Genomic DNA, 16027 nt, shown 5'->3' with positions numbered 1-16027 from the left:
GGGGTGGGTTTGGGGCCTGGGGCAGGGCCCAGGGACACACCTGGGATTCCGACAGGACTCCCTGGCTCCAATGGGAAGGATGACAACAGGCTCTGCCTCCTCCAAAACTATCACTGGCAGGTGACCCTTGCATTTTTCTAGCATGGTTGGAAGGCTGCAGGCTCCCAGGACCCACAGGGTGTTCCTGCATGTCCTCCTGGGGCCCTGGTGACTCAGGGTTAGGAGCTGACATGCAGGTATTCACCTCAGTATAAAACTGTTATAAAAGCTGAGAGGCTGCAGGTGGTGATTATGGCGGAGTCACCTCTGAAGGGAAAAGTGAGCATCAGGTCAGAGGGGTCACTGATGACAGCTGGTACCCCGCCCAGTTCCCTGGCTCCCAACCTGCTGGTCTGTCTGCTGAGGCCAGAGCACTGAGCCAGAAGGCGTCAGAGCCTTATCCCGTGTGCCCCCCTCCCCTTCCTGTTGCTTAAGCCAGCTGGATTGTCAGGCATGCACACTTGACAGAGGGATCTGTTTTCCAATCCTACCAAGTGTGGTGTACCTGATCTCTGAGCTAATATTTGTCTGCAAACATTGCCTGAGAGCCTTCATGGATCCTGTCTCAATGCCCACGAAGCAGCGGTAGGGAAGATGGAGGGACAGTGGCCTGTGGATCAGAACAAGCTCGATCATTCCCTAGCTGTGATCTTGGCCAAGTTACTCAACTCCTGTGGGCCTTGGTTTGCTTACCTGTACAGTGGCAGTAACGACAAAAGTCTCCATGAAGACCCAGCATGGCTGAACACCCAGAGCAGGGGCTGGCCAAGGGGCTGGTTTTGGCCTTGCTCCATCTATGGACCCTACAGTTGCTCAGCTGAGTTCCTGCCAGCCAAGCCCAACACACCATTTTCTCGCTGGCCCTGGGCTATGGCTCGCAGCCTGCATGGGAGAGGACAGCTCGGGGAGCCACTGCTGGGAGACTGAAGTGTCGCTAGGCAAACATTGTACTTAGGACACAGTGAAGTGTGGAGGTGGCCCCAAGACCCGAAACTTACTGTAACCTGTGACAACACTCATTTCCTTCTGGAATGTTTGCTGTGGCCCAGGACGGGGCCAGCATTTTTCTCAACCCAAACACTTGGCTTAGGAGCCCTGGTAGATGCGTTAGAATGGATGGCTTCCTCTGCCACCGAGGGCGACCACAGAGGCCGGGAGGCTGCTGGTCCAGCCCTGAGGGCTTCCTCCTGTCTCTGCCCATGTGCTATTTCCAGAGCACTTAAACTCAGGTCAGGGGCCCTTTTGGTTGAATCCATGGGAACTTTTTTTTCTATTTCCTGGAACGCTTACATCATGCTGTATTGGATGCGACTGTTTAGTTTTTGAGATAGGGTCTCCTGAGCGGTCCAGACTGGCTTCAAACTCATGATCCTCCTGCCCCAGCTTCCTGAGTGCTGGGATTACAGATGTGCACCACTACGTCTGGTTGAATTCTTACAAGGGGGACTAATGCTGACACTGTCTGTGCTGGGGGGCCTGGTGTTCACACTCACTGGGCTCCAGCTCCTCACCTTCATAAAGAAGTAACAACACCCCGTCTCAGATTCCATGAAGTAACAGCTGTCAAAGGGACAGATGAACTCATCACAAAGGCAAAGTTTTTTTGTTGTTTTTTTCTGAGATAGGGTCTCACTATCTAACTCAGGCTGTCCTCCAATGTAAAGTCCTCTTGCCTTAGCTTCTTCAGTGCTGGGACTACAGGTGTGTGCTACAACAGGTGCCCCATCTTGTTCCTTAGCATCCCCCCAGTGTCCACTGTGAGCCAGTCATGTAGCAAGGGCTCTATGAGTCTCCATTAAAGAACTCACTACAGCCTGTTAGAGCTAAGGGGACCTGGGTTGGGATCACTCAGTTCTTACTTTACATGAGGATGAGAAGGTTTGGTAATGAACTAGTGCGTGTGTGGGGTTGTGTCTAGAAATGGGTTCAGGGAGAATGGTGCCAATCCCAGGCAGGGGGACCACTGACGTTTACTCAGGTCTTCTTAGCTCTCGCTCAACACCCTTTGCTTCTAACAACTTTCTAATCCTTGATAAAGCACCTTTTTTCTTTTTGGCAGTACTGGGGTTTGAACTCAGGGCCCTGTGCTTGTTAGGCATGCACTCTACCACTGAGGCACACCCTCAGCCCTATTGGCTTCAATTTATTTTTCAGATAGGGTGTGGCACTTTTTGCCTTGAGCAGTGACCCTCCTACGGCTGCCTCCCACACAACTGGGATTATAGGCATGCATCACCATGCCTGGCTGTAAACCCCCTTTTTACAGATGGAGAAATGAAGACTCAGGAATTTAAGCCACTTGCCCCAAATCCCTTTCTGAGACTGCAGAGCTGGGGTCTTAACTCAGGGGCCAGGCTCCAATGTCCAATGTCTCTGCCATCGTGCTGCTCTGTGTTGCCAGGGCCGCTCGTTATCTGAGTTCACTGAGGGGTCTGGAGACTGGGCATTCAAAGTTGACTTCATTAAGCTGGAAGGTCCTGGCTATGAGCAGGGTTAGTGAATCTAAAAAAGTCAGGTGGCGCTGGTGGCTCACACCTGTAGTCCCAGCTACTCAGGAAGCAGAGATCAGGAGGATTATGGCTTGAAGCCAGACTCGGGCAAGCAGTTCATGAGACCCTAACTGGAAAAACACCCAACCAAAAAAAAAAAAAAAAAAAAAGTCACATGGCAAAAGGTCCAAAAGTCTTTGCCCTTCCTGGGAGCTTACCTAAGTCATTCTGTAAACCTGGGAGGCAGGGCACATCCAGGCCAAGAATGAACCCTCGACTTCCCTGTGGAATTCTGGGAAGACCCCTATTTCAGATGACGGCAGTCACCCTCTGGCTGGGCTGGGAAGGCATCCCCTGTGATCGTGTCTTCATAGCCTCCACCTGGCATTGGGTGGGGACCATAGGGACAGCTGTGCCCGAAGTGCAAAATGCTCCCTTCTACTCAATCAAGTTCTGGTCCCAAGCTGTTGAAAGTACTCTCCACCAAAAGCAAGGGTAACCCCAACACGAAGCCCAAAAGCCCCAAGAGGAGAGCAGCTGAACGCCAGGGTGCAGGTGCCTGGGGCACAGAGGGCTACCCACCACGTCTGGCGCCTTCTGGATCTGGGAAGCCAGCTGGAGAGAATGGTTGGCCGACGAGAGCTGCTCCCTCAAGGTCTCCGCCTCTCTCTGTGCCACCTCTGCCCTCTGTGGGAAATGGAAAGGGACGAAGGGAGAAAGTACATTCGGTTTAACAGCTGACAATTATTACAAGAACATTCATCAATTCATGCCTGACTGACTGTAATTGATTTTCCTAAACACTCAAGCTAATAAATGCTTGGAAAAAAAACCCCATAGAATGTGATGGATTTTTATTTTAAACAGTACAAGGAAGAAATAATTGAGCGATTATGACAGTAATTTAACGCTAGGAGCAAGGAATCCCCTGCTGATACTAACGCTCCGGCCCACTGAATTTCCCAGACTGAATAAATACAGTGAAAATGGAGTCTTCTGATTCAATTTCTCTCTTTTCACATACACCGAAGAGATTTTATTGCAGGCTTACTCCTGGGAGTAATTCTCACGGGTAAACAGTGAATTAGAGACACTTCGGCCACTCTCTTTTCCCCAACCAGGCACAATGTTGGAGCTGTTTTCTTCCCACAAGCATTTCCATAAGTGCCCGGATGCAAAGGCCACTTCTTTTGTAAGGGCTGGGCTGACTTTTGCATATTTAACCCTTCACCAGGCAGCGTGTTCGAATGTCACCACTGGTTATTCTTGACCAGTTGGGCTGGTCTGCCCGATGGCACGTGGGCAGCCTGGCCAGTGCTGGGGCTGCAGGAGAAATGGCTGATCCTCCCATACATTTGCCAGTAACTCATGGTCGGGAAAGCCACTGGCTACTGCAAACCTAGACAGTGAGGAGGATGGTGACTCCAGTGCCCACCACCTTAGAGGGCATCAGGGAATAAGAAGCAGAGCCATCCATTTCTCTAAACTCAGTGAGCTTCTATCTAACCATCTGTAGAATGGGCACATTGTGCCTATCCAGAGGCCTGGCGGGGATCCACACCCATGCAGGTAAACAGCTCATGACGACTGGTTTATCGTAAATGGACTTGTCCTGGTTTTACAATTATGATTGAGACAAAACTGGAAGACATCAGGCATAAGGACTGAAGAGTGACAAACCACTTCTTTACGCATTCTGCAAATTACAGGCTGCTACCAGAAAAGATCAATGAAGAAAGCCTGGCTGAGCCGAGCTGTTCCGTGTGCATTCTTATTTTGTGGTGTGGCAGCGTGTCTACTGATGGCTAAGCGAGAACTCAAAGGGAAATGGGAGTTAGCCTGCCTCGATCCTCGCTGATCAATCTAGTTGGATGAGGCAGGAATCTACCCCAGGAGGTGCTGGCTGTCCTGTCTACACTCAACCATCTCCTCCTATCATCTGCTCTCTACATAGACTCTAGAGCCAGACACCAGGAAAGGTGTTTGGTGTGGCAAGGTTGGCGAGGGAGATTTCTGGTCCATGCTAACTGCTCAACAGTTACAGCTGCAGAGAAAGTTCCTCCTAGCCCAGCGCTGGTGCCCACGCCGTAATCCCAGCTACTCAGGAGGCAGAAATCAGGAGGATCACAGTTCGAAGCCAGCCCTGGCAAATAGGTTTCAAGACCCTATTTTGAAAACATCTGATACGAAAAGGGGTTGGTGGAGTGGCTCTCGTAGTAGAGTGCCTGCCTATCAAGTGTGAGGCCCTGAGTTCAAACCTCAGTACTGTGGGCTGTGAAGTGTTCTGGAATAGCCAGAGCTGGGAAGGCCAGGGCACCAGGTTCATGAGGCATCCCCTGGAGGCCGAGCACTACACATCAAAAAATAAGGCTCCACCCAGCCATGGGCCACTTTTCCAGGGTTGGCACTGGCATTCACTTCCCAAGTTCAAGTACAGAGTTGATGTAATTCCAGGCGAGGTGGCACTTGCCTGTAATCCCAGCACAAGGGAGGCTGAGGTAAGAGAATGGAGAGTTCCAGGCCAGCCTGTCTCAAAAAATAAAAACAAAACCTAAAAAGGCGAGTGTGTACTCTTGGCTGGCAGAGCCCCAGTACCGCAAAAAACAAATAACAGCAACAACAAAGACCCCACAAAACCTACCAATACAAGCCAGAATTAAAAGGAGCGGGCCAGGGGGGTCTGTACGTGGGGACAGGGAAACAGACCACAATGTACAGTTAGGGCAAACTGGTTTCTGTGGCTGATAACTGAATTTAGCTCGCCAGAGGCAGCTGAGGCAGAAAGCCCCCGGGGCTGTGCTGGTCGGGGCCACCTGTCTCAAGGTTCAGGCTCAGCTGACCACATCTGAGCCTGAGTGGCTCTCCTGGGAGACTTCTCCTGCTGACCTTCCTTCCATTTTTTCCTGAGAAAATGAGAGTGCTTGGGTGCCAGTGGATCACGCCTGTAGTCCCAGCTACTTGGGAATCTGAGATCAGGAGGATTGTGGTTTGAAGCCAGTCCAGGTAAAAAGCTCGGGAAACCCCATCTCAACAAATAGCTGGGTGGGCCTGTCATCCCAGTTATGGAAGGAAGTGTACAAATAGTAGAATCACAGTCTAGGCCATCCAGGGCCAAAAATGCGAGACCCCCATCTCCAAAATAACCAGGACAAAAAGGGCTGGAGGCGTGGCTCAAGCAGTAGAGCGCCTGCCTTGCAAGTGCAAAGTCCCAAAAGCAAAAAAGTGTCATAATACATGGGGAAGTACAGGAAGGCGTGGGAGAATGAGGACAGTGCCTGTCTTCTGGTAGCAACCTTGACCACCATGACTGGGAACAGCCATCGTTGAAGATGGCTAAAGGCCAGGCAGGTCTCAGAAGTCGAGGACTGTGACACAGTGACAGTGCCATCAGTGATTAAGGCCCTTATGTGTGTCCCCAGAGAATTCTTCCTGTTCCAATCAGGCCAGGAAGTGGAAGTGACAATTCCTGCCATCCGATGCTGGCTGGCCCGACTGTCACAGGAGAGGTGCCTGCAGTGTCACCTTGTCCTAGAGGAAGGTTCATGGGGACTTCTTGACCTACCCGGTCCCTCAAGGGCTCCTCGGGCTCTGGGGACAACAGTGGGGCTGTCCCTAAACCCAGCCCTGAAAAAACCATGTGTTAGGAAAGTATGTGACATGAGGTGGTGACAGCCCTGCATGTGGGAGCTATTTGATTCATAAAATGCACAGGAGAGCATCCTGGGGACAGACACAGGGTGGCAAAGGCCGGGCCTACACTACAGGCAGTTGCACCTGGCGGGGTGGAGGTCCAGGGGGAGGGCCTGGTGTGAAGCAGAGCCCTGAACCTGGGGCTTCCTTCTCCCCTCACCATCCCCCCAAATCAGAGACTTGAGGGGGATCTCTTCCATCTTCAGTGTCCTGACTGCAAAGCCAGGCGTCCCTTGCTACCTGAACACGCAAACCCTGCCAAAGAACAGCACGCGTTGCTGACTTCCGTCTGCCCTTGAGTTCTCTCTGCCCTTGGCTGTCTGGGGACGGTTACTGCGGTTTCCAGCCCTAACCTCAATCCGAAGGGCCTTCCATTAGGGCAGCCTTGTGCCACAAACATCAGACGGGTTGACAGGGGCACAGCTCGGCTTAAACAACTCCTCTGGGCCCCACTGCCCAGAGTGGCACAAAACCACTGGCAACTTGAATCAGAGCTGTTCTGGAGCAGGCCTGGGGACTGAGGGGGCATGGCCAGTGGCCAGCCCATACAAGGAAGCCCCCAGGCAGGGTTCCAAGTCCAGACCTGTAGCTTCTTATTCACCAAGGCGTGTCAAAGGTTCTGGGCCTTCATGGTCACCAGTTAAGACAGTGAATATTAATTCGAGTGCCCTGAAGTTGAACACGCAGGTGTCAAGGAGACCCGGACTAATTGACAGCTGCTGCCTACTCTTCTGCTCCTCCACCACAAAAACACAGCACCGTAGCAGTAAAGCAGAGCTTCGGGTCTCAGTAGGACATCTGACTATAAACCTGGAGCACAAATAATGTCATTTGCCAATGGACTAGCAAATTAATCCACCTGGGGGCTCCCGGCGGGGGGCAGTGGCTCCAGATGTGTGCTGAGCCCACAGCAGCTCGTGGCTCTCGGAGCAGCCCTGCTGCCACCAGGCCTGAGTCCACCCCATCTCCGCGGGGATGGCCTCTTTGTCCTGTCACCTTGCCTTCTGCTCTTTCACCCCCATGAGTTCTCCAGGGTTTAGCCAGAGTGATCCCCTTCCAGAATGCAAAGCTGACATCTCTGTCTCCCACTTCCTGTGTTGGCCAGACCCCTTCCTAGCAGCCCACTCTTCAGCTCATGCCCACCTGACAGGGGGCTTTCCCCCAAGTTTGAGGTCCTGGTTAATGCCAACTTCTCTGGGTGTCCTTTAGATTCGGACTCCCTTTCCTTCTATCTTTTCCTTGGGACTTATACTTTCGACAATTTGGGGTTTACCTCTTCCCTACATAGATGGTCTCTCTCTCTCTCTCTCAATGCAGATTGAATCCAGAGCCTCCTGCTCGCTAGGCGAGCACTCTACCAGTTGAGCCACACCCAAATCCTTTTGCTTTTATTAATGTATTTAATTTATTTTGAGACAAGGTTTTGCTACCTTTGCCCAAGTGGCCTTGAACCTTGAACTGTCATCCCCCTGCTTCTGCCTTCCGAGTCGCTGGGATTTCAGGCAGGAGTCACCACTCCTGGCCTAGCTGTTCTCTTGCATGAGACTACGTCTTCACAGAACCCTAGACTTCAGGGTCAGAAGGACTCTGTCCTATCACCTGGTTTAATACCTCCTTCTGTCCACTCCGCCAAGTCTCACCTCACACTCGGTGAGGCCTGGCCTGCACCTGCTTGCATGGCTCTGCTGACAGGGAGCTCGCTCCCATCAGGGTGGCCCATGTGGACAGCCAGGCTTCTCTGTCTCAGGAAAAGTCTGACCCTGCTGTCCTCTTGACCTTGAGAGCTACAAGGACAGAAATCACAAGGTCCCCACCCTAAACTGTTACCTTCCTAATCTTTTATTTTACTTTTTTTTTTTTTGAGAGTCTTACTAGGTAGCCCAGGCTGGTCTCAAACTCACATCTTCCTTCCGCTGCCTCCTGATTACTGGGATTACAGGTGTGCACTACACCCTGCTTCCCTTTCTAATTGCAAATTTCTGAAATTACTCTTTTTGTGCTGCTTTCTTTCCAGATCCCCAAAGACTGGGAATGTCCCCAAACCTCTAGTTCTTTGGGGTCAGGCTCCCTTTCCTGTCTTGGCATGGAGTGGACTCTCGAGGCACCCCAGGGAACTGTTTTCTTTCCACGTGGCTTCTAGTCTAAAATGACTGAAGATGAATAGAACCATCCCCTCCTCCATCCTAGAAACTCTACTTCTACTGATGCAGCCACAGGTGGCTTTCAACTCAGCTGAGTCCTGGTGAGGATTCCATGCGCCTCCCCCTCAGCCAGCATTTCCTGAGGACAGGCTGCTCCAAGCTGCCCCACCAAACCTGGGGTGCTTTGGCAGCTGCGGAGCCAATGTGGCTACACAGACTTCTGCAGGCTTCTTACACCGACTCCTCTCAACCACCCTGTAAAGGGATCCTGGACTGGCCGCGTCATCCCCTCCCTCCCTCCCTTTCAAAAAGAGCCTGAACTGGAGGTGTGGCTCAAGTGGTACAGTGCCTGCTTTGCAAGCACAAAGCCCTGAGTTCAAACCCCATCCCATCAAAAAGAAGGAAAAAAAAAAAAAAGCCTGAAGTTCTGAATTGTGGCAAGATACACATAGCACGACATTTCCCATTGTGACAGCCACTGAGCATACAGCATGGCGTGCCCACTGCTCTCACACTGGAGTGCCACCAAAGTCCAAGACATGTCCATGGTGTAACAACTGCCCCTCCCCCAGCCCCGCAGCTGCCATGGCACTCTGTCTCCGTGAACCTCTGGATGCCACCTCTAGGTGGAATTCTGCAACGTGTCTTTTTGTGACTAGCTCATTTTCCTTAGCAAAACGTCCTCAAGGCTCAGCTTTCTTTTTTTTTTTTTTTTTTTGGTGGTACTGGGGTTTGAACTCAGGGCCTATACCTTGAGCCACTCCACCAGCCCTTTTTTGTGATTTCTTTCTTTTTTTTTTTTTTTTTTGAGAAAGGGTCTTGCAAACTATTTGCCTGGGCTGGCTTCAAATCACGATCCTCCTGATCTTTGCTCCTTGAGTAGCTGGGATTATAGATACAGGGACCGGCACCTGTCCTTCTTTTTAAGATTAAGAAATGGAAGAGATTGAGAGACTGGTCAAGGCCACACAGTGAGGAAGTGCCAGTTAGGACCTGAACTGAGTGTCACTTTGGAGTTGTCACCTGTCTTTACAATCCCTGCCTGGTGGCTCAGGGAACTCAGTCCTCTGAGAGGTGCATCCACTACCAATGTCCTAGGAATTTAGGGAGGGTCCGCTCCTGACCGCGCACTTGACATTCAGACTGCAGCTATGACGCTGGACAGGCCAGGCTCACCCAGAAGTGACAGCCGGGAGGAGGGGAGGCTGTCTCCCGCTAGCCTTGGAGGAGGGTGGAAATCTGAGAGCTACAAGTGCAACCAGGTGACATAGCAAGGCCACCCCCTTCCTATAGCTCCTCTGATTTTGGGTCTCTGCCCCATGGAGCCATGAAACCAAATAAAGACAAAGGGGGCCAGAAGTGGGTTCAGCAGATTCAGATGAAAGATGGCTCAAAGTCCCAACGTGAGTGAAGCAGAGGAGCACTACAGGTCGCCCAGACACACGGCTGCTTTTGGGAAGAGTGGCCCTGTCAACGGATGTTCTCCATTCATTTCTGGGGGCAATGGTTGAGGGCACAGACCTCTAAAGCCAGGCTTTGGGCTTCCTGGTCCTGAAACAGACTGACCTCTGATCTCAGTCTCCCATGTGTAAAACAGGGATCCTAACTGTACTGACCTCAGTGGGCCGCTGAGGGGACTGAGTGACTGGATTGCAACAGTGTGCTTAGAGCACCAAGCAAGCCCTGGCGGAGTGGCCGGTCCTTCTGACTACTTCAGGTCACCAGCACTGCACACTGTACCCGCCAAGCCCTCCCAAGGAAAACAAAGCCACCGGTCACTGTCCCTCCCATTTGCAAACTGACTTCTCCGAGTTGGACTCTGAGTTGATTTTATAGGGCAGGAAATGGGTGCTGACGCTATTTCCCTTGCTGGCTCGGATCTGGGATGGCAGTGCCACTAAGGTAAATGCCTGTGGAACTCTTGAAGGTGGTGGGCAGCAGGAAGTTTTGTCTCATGGCGTCCCAGGACTGGGCTCCCTGGGTGACCAGAGGCAAGCCCCGTAACTTTCCAGCTACCTAGCTGTATAACTGAGTGGTGGAGGTCACAGTGCATGGCCTTCTGGGCTGACACACCTGTCACTGTTTGGCTCTGCTTCTCCTGACAATACAAAGCCCAGTGGGGGAGGCCTCTTGCTTCTTGGAGCAGCAGTGCAGAATGCTTTAATCCTCTGCAAGGCCCGCACAAAGAAGGGGGCTTTCGGGGTGATGGGACTGTCTGGCCAGTTGAGAGTTAGGCCTATCTGACTGAGTTGTGCCAGATCCTCGCTGGGCATTTCCTGAAAGGTGTGTCTGTCCGCTCAGCATCAGCTGCGAGGGATCATCAGCTGGGCCCCTTCCATAGCAAGTGGCTGCAACTTGTGACAAGGTAGTCACAAAGATATCTCTACCATGTAACTTGCAGTGCAAGGGGTGTCACAGGGACCACAGATTAGGAAAAAAAGAGGCCCTTTGGGTGGACGTGCATCCCAGGTGTCTGAGATGCTGTGGTCACACCAAAGCCTTTGCCAAGGAAATAGTGCTGGGGACTTCGCATGTTTTCCACCTTCTCACGACATTGTCATTAAAAGTGCCCATGTCAGCAGCAGTTAAGGAAAAAAAAATACAAGAAAAACCTCCTGACTTAGAGGGAGGCGACTTCCGGGACTGGTGTGCTCTTGGGGTTTTGGTGCCTAAAGGCTCTGGATGTCCCACCTGGTTCGCCCTTTCGAGGTCGGTCATTATCATTTCGATCTCGTCGGCCCTGGGGAGGCGAGAGGGAGAGAGGTTAGTCAGAAACAAGGCAGGTGCAGGAGGTGACCGACAGGACAGGCGTTCTGGCTCAGGGTGAGGCAGGGTCCCCAGTCTAGGGAAAGGGTCACCCCTACTTATTATGATGAAGCAGGTGACAGGCCTGCTGGCTTCATTCGCTCTTTTGATATGCATGTGTTTGGGCAAGGGAGGGCTTCCCTGGAGGGACCCCCTAATCTTGTTGGGGAGGCACAGCCCAAACCAGACAAAATACAGTGTGCTGTGCCATAAGTTTCAGTGGGGGTGTGAACAGAGTGCTCTGGAAAAACAGAGGAGGGAGAGCTGCATTTCTCCTTGGGGAGGGAGCCATGGAAGGTTCGGAGGAAATGAAAGGCAGGATGGGTTTTGAAGGATGAGTAGAAGTTTGCCAGGTTGAGCGTGAGAGGAGCTGGGAAAAGGCTACATTAGGAAAACACGTTTAGCAGTGAAGGCCTTGCTAGGACAGAGGGAGCCACTGGTTGTAGGGAGGCGCAGATGGTGATGGAGTTGGGAGCTGTGAAGTCTGCAGAGTCCAGCTCACAAGGGTGGCCAATCCCAGAATCCCATAGTGGGCTGGAATCGCGAGACCAGATCAATGCCCACCTTTAAGAAAGGGGCTGGTGGTGCCCTGTGAGGCCATAGGCCAAGACTAGCTGCTTTCCCAGGAAGGTTCCGGCACATCCACAGGAGGCAGAGTGGAAGGTGACAGCCACGGGGACCCTGGCTGGGGATTGGGGCTGTCCTTGTGGTGTCGCTCTGAGTCCACGTGCCCCTGAGTGCTCTTGGCTGATCGCAGTAGTCAAAGGCTCTTGCCCTTTGCCTGGCCTTGTCCATGGCTTACCCCATGGGCCTGTGCCATCCACCACACACAGGAGCCTAAACCACCCAGGCTAGAAGTGACAAGGGTCTCCCTTTGTGCGAGCAGGACTGCCCTCTGCCCCTGAGTACTGCACAGTCTTCTCAACCTAGCTGGAAGGTTTTTCATTTATTTCTTTTAAGATAGGGCCTTGCTATGTAACCCAGGCTGGCCTGGAACTCTTGATCTTCCTACTTCAGCCTCCTGAGTGCTGGGATTACAGACATGCAGTACCACGCTTGGCTCAGGTTTTCATTTGATGTCCACCCCCAACACAATGAGTGCTATGAAGGCCAGACTGCATGTCTCCTTGATCCTAAGTCCTGGGACTTGGCCCTGTATCTGTAGGACTTTGGGTCCAGCTGGAAGCCAGAGTCCCAAATGTGCCTTGTCCTGCCAAGTCTACTCCCTGGACAGCTCTGGGAACCAGGACAGGCCTAACCATGAGAGCTCTGAACCCAAGACCTCGTAAGTGTTGTGCATGGCACCCACCCTCCCCTAACTCTGAGAGTTGGCCCCGGGGTGGGTCGGTTTTTGATGTGGGAGATTTTCTAGTCTGTAGCTGCACACTGGGGCAGCTTATCAACCCCCAGCAGCCTGCCTGGGGTGGCAGGGGCCTTGGGATCAGGTTGGACACCCACTGTATGTCTGAAATAGTAGCTGGCTTTCAGACTGGTCCGAGGAAAGTCTGAAAGAGCCTGTTGTAGAATGGCCTAGTTAAATGGAGCTATTTTTAGGGTGATTTCGTGGGGAAGGTAGAGTCCCTATAAGATCACAACCCAGCCAGGCTCTTGCCACACAATGGGTGCAGGGGAGGGGTGGGGACAGCTTGAATGACAAGACATTCCCTGGTGTCATCCAAAACACAACCTCTGAGGTCCTAGAGGAAAACTATGTAAAGACAGTCTAATAACTATGAAGGGTCAAGAAGGTCACTAAAGGTGCCAAGGGACTGAGACACACAGGAGTTGCTGTCTTGGATGTGAGGGCTGCGACATCTGTCACCCCATTGATCGCCAGGGTTGATTCAGCTGATCTGGCTGGCTGGGCAGGTGTCCCCTTCCTCCCTCACCGCTCCATGTGTGTCCCTCCCGAAGCCGCGCGCTCGGTTGAAGAGGACGACCATCCCTGATAGAGGAGGACCGTTCTTCGGTCAAGGGTATACGAGTAACTGCGCTTCCCTGCTAGAACCTCCAAACAAGCTCTCAAGGAGTTGCTGTCTTAAGGGCTGCAGATAAAGGCTTCAGTGTGAGGACCAAATCAGGTATGAAATGAAACTAAGTTTCCAACTTTTCTTAGGGTTAATTACAAGGGACTGAACTCAGGGCCTTGTGCTTGGCTCTAGCACTTAAGCCATGTCCCCAGTCCTTTTGTGTTCAGTTCGTTCATCAGGTAGGGTCTCAGGCTTTTGCAGGGCTGGCCTTGGACGGTGATCCTCCTACTTCCGCCTCCCGATGGCTCAGATTTTATGCGCCATCATGCCCGGCATCTCATTACAAGTTTAAACAGCTTTGGACTTGGGGTCAGTTATTCATCACACTTTCTTTTTGGAGATGGGGTCTCACTATGTAGCTCCGGCTGGTCTTGAACTTGCAGTCATCTCCTTCAGAAGAGATCGGGCATGTTCAGGGTATGGTAGTAGACTACTTCATCCTCCAGAATGCTGGGATTACAGGTGTGCATCACCACGCTCAGCTCATCATGCACTTAACAAAAAGTCCAGACACATGACCAACGTCCCCCACTACTAATGCCATCCATCCACTCATTGCTTTGTCAAGTTTTCTGGGGCCGGGGTGGGCACCACAGATGCGGACATGCTTCCTGTATGTCTTGCCAGTGCTACAGATGTAGGGCGGGACCACATGGCTGCTAAGTACCAAAAATAATGTTTGCAGGGAAAAGAGGGTTGACAAGACCCAGCTTCTCTCTCCAGCACACGTGCAGAACTGGCTGCAGATTCTGCGGGGAGGATGGGACGGTGCAGGCCTGAGGGAGTCGAGTCTCCGAGTGGATCCAGTGAGACTTTTTCTACTCTCACCAGTTTGGTCCTCAAAGAGTTCTTTCATCTTTCTTTAACTTTGCTTGAACTCTCATTCAAGTGCTTTCCACTTTGGAGCTCTCTCACTATTTGTATATGGTTGGCGTATCCACCTCTGTCCTCCATATCACTCAACTTTTCTTTTATATTTTGCTCTTTTCTTTCTTCTTTTTTTTTTTTTCCTGGCGGCACTGGGGTTTGAACTCAGGGCCTCATACTTGCCAGGCAGGCGCTCTACCACTTGAGCCACTCCACCAGCCCTGTTTGGTGATTGTTTTTTGAGACAGGGTCTCGTGAACTATTTGCTAGGGCTGGCTTTGAACCACGAGCCCCCTGATCTCTGCCTCCTGAGTAGCTAGGATTACAGGTGTGAGCCACCGGCAACCCAGGTGCTTTATAGTTATTTTTCTGATAGGGTCTTGTGCTTTTTGCCAGAGCCAGCATTGAACTGTGATCCTTGTACTATGCCTCTCACATAGCTGGGATTGCAGAAGTACCCCACCATGCATGGCTTGTTGAAATGGGGTCTCACTAGATTTTTTTTTGCACAGGCTGGCCAGGAACAGTGATCCTGGTATCTCCACCTCCCAGGTAACTGGGATTACAGGCATGAGCCATGGCAACCGGTTTCTCTGGATACCTTCACAGACAGTGAATGGCTCTGAACACTCACCAGGATTCTTAATATCTAGGAAACAATGTCTTATCTCCAAAAGATTTCAAGTCACTCATAACAAGAAACCCGAGTCACATTTAAGTAGGAAGGTGCCTTCTCGGTTGCTGGAAATGAATTTCAAGTTTCCCATCTGTGGGTCAGTTTAACGCTGGTTCCTAAGCAACCGTGGAACTCACCAAAATATTGACGGTAATCACAATGGCTGCCCTCACCTTTAATTTCGAGAGCCGCTCTTAGTTTTCCCGAGATTTCAAAAGGTAATGACAACACTGAGCCCTGGCATTGTGCCGACAGCTGTCCCACGCCTGTAATCCCGGCTATTCAGGAGGCAGAGATCAGAATGATCGTGGTTTGAAGCCAGCCTGGGCAAACAGTCTGCGAGACCCTATCTCAAAAAAACCAACACACAAAAAAAGGGCTGGTGGAGTGATTCAAGGGGTAGGCCCTGAGTTCAAGTCCTAGTACCACACATACACACACACACACACAAAAACTCTGGAGGCTGGGGTTGGGAGGCATGGCTCAAGTGGCAGAGTGATTGCCTAGCATGCACTAAGGCCCTAGGTTCAATCCCTGGTACAGGAAAAAAAAAAAGTCAGTAGGTGTGCTATCATTTTGGAGGTGCATTTTTATTTTGGATCACGCGATCACGCCTTTGGAAGGTGCAGAGTGCAGCCGAACTCCAGCCTGGACCAAGATGCAGGTTCCACCTTCCAACAGCCCCCACTTCTACCCCCTCCGACCAAGCCAGTCCTACCAGACCAGCTGCGCTGGGAAGCAGGGTGGAAATGACTCGAGGGACTGGAAGAAATAGCATCACATCCATTCAAGGTGTCTTGTGAGGGTGGTGGTGAGTGCAGCTGCACGTGGAAGTATCAACAATCTTGCAAAGGTTTTTATTCTTTCTTCATTTTCAACTCTCAGACACCACTTCGGAATCTGGAGCCGGACATTACTTAAAAAGCATTTATTTTTCCAATGTCCGCAATAACCGCACGTATTGTGGGCTCAGCAGAAGGATTTATTACAAAACTCCAGCTCCCTCACCTTTTTACGAGCTGCCAAAACAGCTTCTGCTGATCCATGAACCTGTGCCCGTGTTCTGCCCAGCTCCGGCTTCAAATGGTGGATCATTTCACTCTGGCCTAGAATATATAGTTCGTTCAACCCGTTTCCCTTCAGGTCGTTTCAGGGTGTTCTCTGGGCTAGCACACAGTTTTTACGAGGAACTTCAAAGGACACAGTTAATGCTGATGGAGGGGAAATTATATCCACTCTAGAAACGGCTACTTCCTTTCACCGAGGCTGCAAAGGCGTCCCTCAGCAGGG

The 16027-nt window shown here is 51.6% G+C and overlaps 1 protein-coding gene and 1 non-coding gene across 19 annotated transcripts in view; both read right to left on the bottom strand.

Annotated features, from left to right (window-relative positions):
- Cux1 (cut like homeobox 1) overlaps positions 1 to 16027 on the bottom strand; it is a 349043-nt gene that overhangs the window by 81087 nt on the left and 251929 nt on the right. For all 18 annotated transcript variants that reach the window (XM_074075668.1, XM_074075669.1, XM_074075671.1 and 15 more), the window contains 2 exons: positions 11051 to 11099; positions 3111 to 3215 (listed from right to left, as the gene is read on the bottom strand). In XM_074075668.1, coding sequence (XP_073931769.1) covers positions 3111 to 3215; positions 11051 to 11099 — 154 coding nt within the window. The remainder of the gene's footprint in view (positions 1 to 3110; positions 3216 to 11050; positions 11100 to 16027) is intronic.
- Positions 14206 to 14278, bottom strand: Trnaa-ggc (transfer RNA alanine (anticodon GGC)). The gene has a single exon. It is a non-coding gene; the product is annotated as a tRNA-Ala (tRNA).

The sequence above is a fragment of the Castor canadensis genome, chromosome 6 (genome assembly GCF_047511655.1).
Source record: "Castor canadensis chromosome 6, mCasCan1.hap1v2, whole genome shotgun sequence".
Taxonomy (NCBI): Eukaryota; Metazoa; Chordata; class Mammalia; order Rodentia; family Castoridae; genus Castor; species Castor canadensis.
Note: the sequence above shows the minus strand (reverse complement) of the source record. Positions and strands in the feature narration are given on the sequence as shown.